This window comes from Chrysochloris asiatica, unplaced genomic scaffold, assembly GCF_000296735.1.
Source record: "Chrysochloris asiatica unplaced genomic scaffold, ChrAsi1.0 scaffold00003, whole genome shotgun sequence".
Classification (NCBI taxonomy): Eukaryota; Metazoa; Chordata; class Mammalia; order Afrosoricida; family Chrysochloridae; genus Chrysochloris; species Chrysochloris asiatica.
Genome location: NW_006408521.1, coordinates 18,083,095 through 18,091,228, shown reverse-complemented (window position 1 = coordinate 18,091,228; position 8,134 = coordinate 18,083,095). Strand labels below are relative to the sequence as shown.

Sequence of the window (8,134 nt, the reverse complement as noted above, 5' to 3'; positions counted from 1 at the left end):
ATCCAGTCCTTGAAGCCAATTCAAGTGGGTATTATCTGAAAGTGTGGCTGTTCTGCAAAGTCAACCACTCCCCTCCAGGTTCATCCATGTTGTGAGGTACTTAGTAGATTTGTTATTCTTTACATTGCATAGTATTCCATACTCCATTATGTGCATGTACCAAAGTTTAACCAGTCTGTTGTTGGGCATTTAGGCTGTCTCCATCTTTTTGGTGTGTCTCTTGTAAACTGCATATTTTAAGTATCCTGTTTTCTTCTCCATTCTCCTGTTTCTTGACTGGTTCATTTAAGCTGTTTACACTCAGTGTAATTATCTATAGGTATGAATTGATTGTTGTCATTTTACTGTGTGATTTTTTTGTGGTGATGCTGCTTTCTTTATTCCACATTGTTTTCTGCTCTAAATTCATTTTGTTTGTGGGTTTTCTTTGCATTTTCATTTCTGTTGTGTTAATGTTTATCAAACTTTTCAATTTTCCTTTTTTTAAATTTTTGATGTGACAGTGTATTCATTTTCTTTGAATTTACTCTATAATTTATTAATTTCTTTCCCTGTTTAAAACAGCCAGTTTTATCTTGAAATCACTGGACTTCCTTTTCACTGGGAAGTTCTGTATCTATGCTATTCCCTCTTACTGATTTGTCATTGACTTCATTATAAATTGTTATCAGTTATTCCCTATTTTCAGTTTCAAGCTCATAGGTTGGTTTTACTTCAGAGACTTTTATATCTGCATTGAGTTCTGAGTGGTGTTTTCATATATGGTAATTTCAGGTTGTTGTCTCTTGTTGGTTCTCAGTCAAAAGAACACCTTTTAGCATTTTTTGTAACGTTGATCTGGTCATTACAGATTCCTTCAACTTCTGTTGATCAGGAAGTATCCTAATTTCATCATCATATCTGAGGGGCAGCTTTGCTGGGTATATGATTCTTAGTTGACAATTTTTTTCTTTCAGAGTTTTGTTTATGTAATCTCACTGCCTTCTTGCCTACATGGTTTCTGCTGTAAAATAAGAGCTCAGTCTTAATTGCTTCTCCTTTGTAGCTAAGCTTTTCATTTTTCTCAAGTTGCTCTCAGGATTCTTTCCTTGTCTTTAATTTTGGAGCGTTTGATTATGATATGTCTTGGTGATTTTCCAACAAATTTTCTGAAGCTCCGAGGGGACAATTACGGAAACTTTCTAGACACAGCCAAATACTGAGAGGGACTGAGTAACTGGGCTTGAAGGCTAAGACCCATAGTCTTTTAGTTCAATTGGCATTACATCATTCATAAAGATAATGTTCTACAACTTAATAGTTTGGTGAGTATTGTCTGGGGTCTTTTAAAAGCTTACAGAAATCTAAGTTACAACTATTGGTCTCTTCCCATTTGGACTAAAGGCAAATAAAGAAATCAGAAGACTTAAGGAAATAGTCTAAAGGACTAATAGCTTATATGAACCATAGCTTTCTCTGTTCTGAGACAAGATCTAGATGATGCCTGATTGCCACCACTGTCAACTGCTCTGGGTGAAAAATGTAAAACAAAACTCAAATTCATAAAAATACAAGAATTACTGCTCTGATAGAAACTGGAGGAACACTAGAGACTATTGCCCTAAAACTAGCTTCTAACTTGGAACTTAAGCCACCTTTCATCTATTTAACAGATTGGGACTTCAGGTGTGGTGCTGTAGTATAAGCACGGGACTGCAAACCACAAGGTGGCAGTTCAAACCCACCAGTTGCTCCTTGAAAACCCTATATAAGATCACTGTGAATGGGAACCAACTTGACAGCACTTAACAACAACAACAAGATAAACAGTAACACCTGGCAGGAACAGACTCCTTGGAACAATCAACTATGAGACCAAAAGGCAACATCTGCCCCAAAGCAATAATAAGAAGGTAGCAAGGAGCAGAGGAATAAAACACATGAAAACAAGGAACCCAGGGTAGAAATGGGGAGAATGCTGACACACAACAGGGACTGAAACCAATGGCATGGAACATTCTGGGTTCATACTGTTGAACTGTAAACTGAATTGCTCTGTAAACTTTTACCTAAAGCACAATAAAATGTTCCCAAAAAAGATCAACCATCTGCGTCACCCTAGGAAAGTCACAACGTAGATACACAGTTACTTTAAATGTTGTAACCATTTTATTCCACTGCACTACTAAAAGTAAGTTTTCCAACTTCACCCATCATCTTCCATCTTATACTTCAGCAGAGCATTCTATAAGCAGCAAAGCCTCAAATATTAATTGATCGAGAAAAGTGTCCTCAATTATGTTATTTTACATAAATCACTATTATAAGCAATAGAGGTTGCGATATTTTCAGATTTATGAACCACTTTAAAAATATTCAGATGGTATAACATGTTGTGGCACTGTGGGTTAATGCGCCAGACTGCAAAGCCATCTGAACCGCAAAGTTGGTGGTTCAAGCTCACCGGCTACTCCTCAGAAACCCTATACAGGGTCGTTATGGGTTGGAACCGACTTGACAGTACTTAAAAACAACAACATGTTAGTAACAGTTTAAACATCATAAGACCTTTTTATACTCCCAAAATCAGCTAAACAAGAATACCTGTGAATGGGTTTGCTTTACCATCTTCAGGTCTTCGGTTAAATTATCACATATCTTCTGTGATTCAGCTAAGGAAGAAATTGTACTTTCTTGTAGTTTGTGTAGATTACTACATAGTGTACTGAGAAAGACATCCATTTCTTTTCTCTGATCTTCAATCTTTGAAGAAGAAAAAATTCATGTTTTTCTAAAGCAACTCAATTTTAAGATATTAAAAAACAGAACCTTAATATCTTATCAGCCCCTTAATAGGTTATTACCTTGTTAGCCACTGTCAATGAAGTCTTGAAAATCTGCTTTATTTGACTGTTGATTGTCAGTATAGACACCACAGGGGATAAAATCGTTTCCCAAGAATTTAGAAGGTCAGTCTTAAGTACATTCTGGTTTTAAAAATAAACAAATCTTTTAAAAAAGAGCATTTTCACTTTCTTAAGTTTGGATGATTAATATCTTAACTAGGCTGATAACTAAACACAGGCATAATTCTCTCTACTCCCTCTCTATTCTTTATAACCTAGAGAGATATATCCATTACCAGAATTCATATTCAAAATAGGAATTAAGAAAAGGATCACCTAGATAAATTCTTAACAGTCTAATAAAACAGAAGGGAAGACAACAAAAAAATGGTAAGATCTCAGTATGTCAAACAAAAGGAAAATTTCCCCAAAGTCCCATAAATGCTTTTATTCCCCCCATAAATGCATTTTGACAAAATAAATTTCCAACAAATTTAAGTTTGTAGTCAAAAAGGCAAAGAACAAATAACCTACAAGAATAGACTCTGAGTGAGAGACAGTTCACTTTGAAGAAGGGACTTATATTCTATTGTGTTTAAGACAGACTTATCAAAGTTATCACCACAAAACCTCAAGTAAACATTTTATAGAAAATAGGGAAAATTGAGCATATACCTGAAAATGGAAAACTTTGGTAAAGAGGACAGAACCTAGCATGGCTTCCTTCTCTACGGTCCAAGCTCTACCATAAATAAATAAATAAATAGCTACAGAGAAGGTTAGTGCTACACTTTTAGAACAAAATAGCATCAACTAATTTCAGCTAATTCCGTAAAGAGGACAGTCATCTCTTTTCTTAACTCTAACAATCTTTTAACTTGGTATGAAGAGTTATTAGACAAATATCTTTGAATTTGAGTATAGCAATCTATCAAATACAGATTCCAGGCAGTGTCATTTAAACATTTGCAACACTGAGCAATGTTTATCAAATACTGCCAAACTCAAAAAGGGAGGCAGACAGCCTGCACAAAGATGAAAACAAAGTGAGTGATATGGTCAAGACAAACCATACAATTACAAATTAGAGAAAAGATACATGCAAATCACATGCTAAAGAGATATTGTGTATTTAGGTAAGTGACATCTATAGAACTGGAGAACAGCTTGTGGTTAGAGACCAGAAGGGTTTGGCCATTAGATCTGACCCTATAATGTAGCCTGTCATTAGACTCATTGTCACTGAGTAGATTCTGACTAGAGCAAACCTGCATAGGGTTTCTGAAGCCATAAATCTTAACAGAAGAAAGCTTCATCTTTCTTCCCTGAAGTGGTTGGTGAATTTGAACTGCCAAGCTCATGGTTAGCAGTCCAGGGTTTATCCTATAGTGCAAACTGGGATCACTATAGTATGACCTAGAGTTGCCTATTGCATATATTCCTAGATAATGGAAACTCACTGCCATCAAATCAGTTCTTACTCATAGTGATCCGATACTGGGTTTTTGAGACGAAACTTCACAGGAGCAGACAGCCTCATCTTCCTCCCTCAGAGCAGCTGGTGGGTTTCAACCACTGAGGTTACAGTTAGCAACCCAGCACCCCTAGCCCACAGGGCCACCAGGGGGTGGAAAGACCAAGGAGGATGCATTCTTAGGATTATTATAGTTTTCTGAATCACTGTATGTTTAAAACTACTCAGTATACAGAGTCCTGGGGTGGTGTAGTAAGATAAAGCACTGGACTGCAAGGCCAGCTTGAACTGCAAGGTCAGCAGTTCGAACTCACCAGTCACTCCTTAGAAACCCTATACAGGGTTGCTATGTATGAGTCAGAACTTACTCTATGGCATTTAACAACTCAATATTTAGGTCAGTGTATCATCAGCACGACTATTGCAGGTAGATATCTGTAAGGCCCATGGGGAAAGGGTCAATAATTTCTGAGCTGACAAGTCATGGGACCCTTGAATTCATTTGGACTGATCATTAGGTACAGTCTCATCGGTTCTGACACATAGCGACCCTATGCATAACAGAACGAAAAATTGCCCAGTCCTGTGCCATGCTCACAATTGTTACTCTGTTTGAGCTCAGTGCTGCTGCCACTGTGCCAATCCATCTCGTTGGATTTCTTTCTCTTTTTCGCTGACCCTCCACCTTACCAAGCATGATAACCTTCTTCAGAGACCAGTCACATATCTGAAGTATGAGAGACAAAGTCTCGCCAACCTGGCTGTACTTCTTCCATTTGGAGTTAACCCTGCCTTTTTTAATCTTTGTTGTTGTTATGTGCTGTCGAATCAGTTCTGATTCACAGTGACCCTGTATAGGGTTTCTAAGGAGCGGCTGGAAGGTTTGAACAGCTGACCTTGTTTACAGTCTTTAGAAGACCTAATAATACTTCCTTCTCACAGTGTTATATGAGCAAAAAAGTTCCAAAGGCCAGTTATATGCAATTGGATATTAACATTTGTAGGAAAAACAAAAGCCACACAGTAGAGAGATTTGTCCTTAGAACTCTTTTCTAATCCCTATGCCTAGTAAAGCTTAAGATGAAAAAATAGCATCTAGCATTGTTCATGAATACTTATTAGATGTAATCTTCAAGAACATTTCAAGAGAATTACTAACAATCAATTCCTGAAGCACAGTTTTACTCTCAGCCGTTAATGACTGTTCTTTCAACATCATATTGGAAATCTGAGAAACACGAGTAGACACATTTTCTGGAATTGATGTAAGCGATCCAAGAGCTGTTGTCGTAATGGTGTCTAATGCAGAAACACTGGAAGACAACAGATTATCTACAACAAAAAACAAAAACAAAAAAGAGATAGGATCTTTGAAAAACGTATTTTAAAATGGATAGAACCACTTCAAAAAGGTTGGCAAAAAGATACCCTTGAGAGATTTAAAATATCAAATTAAGCTTAAAATAATTGGTTCACTATATAAGCAAGGGAATTTCTTAAATAGTGGCACCCTAGGATCAGCACTGGACTGCTAACTGCAAGATTGGCAGTTTAAACCTACCAGCTGCTCCTTAGAAACCCTGTATAGGATCGCTGAGTCAGAATAAACTTGGTGTCACCTAACAACAACAACAGTAATATTCTGTAAGCATTTGATATAGCTGAAAGATTATCTGACTCCTAAAAACATAATAAGCTAAAATTAGAATATTTAAAAATTTATCTCATAAAAGTAACACTCAGTATTATGCTGTGGTTATTAAGCATTGTCAAATTGATTTCAACTCATAGCACTGACCCTGTATAGAGGTTCCAAGGAGCAGCTGGTAGGTTTGAACCATCAGACCTTTTGGCTAGCAGTTCAGTGCTTATGCTATAGCACCATGTTGTTGTTAAGTGCTGTCGAGTTGTTTCCGACCCATAGCAACCCTGTACAGGGCTTGTTATGTGCCATGGAGTCGATTCCGACTCATAGCCACCCTGTACAGGGTTTCCGAGGCTATAATTCTTTACGGGAGCAGAAAGCCTCATCTTTCTCCCGCGGAACAGCTGGTAGTTTCCAACTGCTGACCTTGTGGTTCACAGTCCAATTCGTAACCACTACGCTACTCCTTAGAGAAGTAAAAAGAAAGTACACAAAATTTAGCCTCTGAATTATTTTAAAATTTTTTCATTCAGTATCTTCCCAATTTTCTATAATGAGTGTAATACTTTCATATTAAACAAACTTAATATTTTAGAGTTTTCACTCTAAATGAAGAACATAGAAGGGTTAAAAACAATATATACATTTATGACAAAATATAGAAAATTTCAAGATACACAGATGCAGAAAAATGCGTATGCATAAAAAATTTCTAGAAGGAAACCCAAGAAGTGTCAGTAACAGTAATGTCTATGGGGAATCATCCAAGGTCAGAGATAAGAGTTTTACTTCTAAGTTTATATACTTAGCTGCTGTTTCATTAGCATAACTCAACATAAAACAACAAGAAAGATTGACTTAATTCAGAGGCAGTAAAAGCATCAACACTTGTTGATGTTAAGTGCTATTGAGTCGATTGGGACATATATCAACCCTATATAGGGTTTGCAAGGAGCAGCTGGTGAGCTTGAACCACCGACCTTGCAGTTCAAATGGCTTTGCACTCTGACACATTAGCCCACAGCACCATACCAGGACAAATGGTATGTACACTGTGAAGGGGCTATGACAGTATCACATAAGTTTTGGACAATTATTAAATTATCAATTTTGAAATTAGTCACACACTAAATATGTTGTTGCTGTTAAGTCTAACTCATAGAGAACCTATATAAGATTTTCTAGGAGCAGCTGGTAGGTTTGAATTGCTGACCTCGTGGCTAGTAGCCCTGTGCTTATCCTACAGCGCCACACACTAATATACAAAGAATAAAATTGTTAGCAATGTTTGACCTTACCAAACAATGTCTTGTGAACTTCAAGCATGGTCTTTTGTTTTGAGCTGCCGTCTTTAATTAATTCTTCCATATTATTAAACAGACAATTAAGATTTTTGCCAAAATCACTCTGAGCTTTTGCATTGTGTTGATCAATTGTCTTCTTGCGATCCAGTTTGGAATGGAGACCTGATACATCTTTTGTTGTTTCTTCAACTGTGTTAAGCAGCTATGTATGATGTTTAAAAATAAATATAGAAAAGATACGATAAAAGTAATCTGATGAAAGTACTTGTACTATATAAGGATTTCTCCTTAGAAAATTAGTAAAGTTTTAGACATTATATAAGAAATTTTTATTCTCACATTAATTCCTCCAGTTGTCCAGGAATGCCTATCCCCCTTCCCCTAGCAATCTAGGCAGGTATTTGATGTGCTCATATAGTAGTTATGCTTCCCACAAATTCTTATCCTTTTGTTTTACTGTTTTCTAAAAGGCACACTAGTAAATAGTTTTAACATTTTCCATCAGTGCCACCATATACCAAATCCATAGTTAGTGAGTTGATTCTGATTCTTAGTGACCCCTATATATGGTTTCTGAGACCATAATCTCTATGGGAGGAGATGGCCTCATCTTTCTCCCAAGAAGTGACTGGTGGATTTAAACTGCCAACCTTGCAGCTTGTAGTCCAATACCTAACCCACAGTGCTACCAGGGGCCCTTTTTCCATCATTGTTGTTGTTAAGTGTTGTCAAGTTGATTCTGACCCACAGCGATCCTTAATAGGGTTTCCAAGGAGCAAGCACTGGTGGTGGTTATGTGCCGTGGAGTCAGTTCCGACTCATAGTGATCCTGTACAGGGTTTCTGAGGCTGTAAATCTTTACAGGAGCAGAAAACCTCATCTTTCT

The 8,134-nt window shown here is 37.0% G+C and overlaps 1 protein-coding gene across 1 annotated transcript in view; it reads right to left on the bottom strand.

Moving 5' to 3' along the window:
- Positions 1–8,134, bottom strand: part of KIF11 (kinesin family member 11) — a 64,933-nt gene that overhangs the window by 30,051 nt on the left and 26,748 nt on the right. Inside the window, exons 12-15 of the mRNA XM_006831447.1 lie at positions 7,243–7,450; positions 5,459–5,631; positions 2,844–2,966; positions 2,584–2,742 (exon numbers count right to left, since the gene is read on the bottom strand). Coding sequence (XP_006831510.1) covers positions 2,584–2,742; positions 2,844–2,966; positions 5,459–5,631; positions 7,243–7,450 — 663 coding nt within the window. The remainder of the gene's footprint in view (positions 1–2,583; positions 2,743–2,843; positions 2,967–5,458; positions 5,632–7,242; positions 7,451–8,134) is intronic.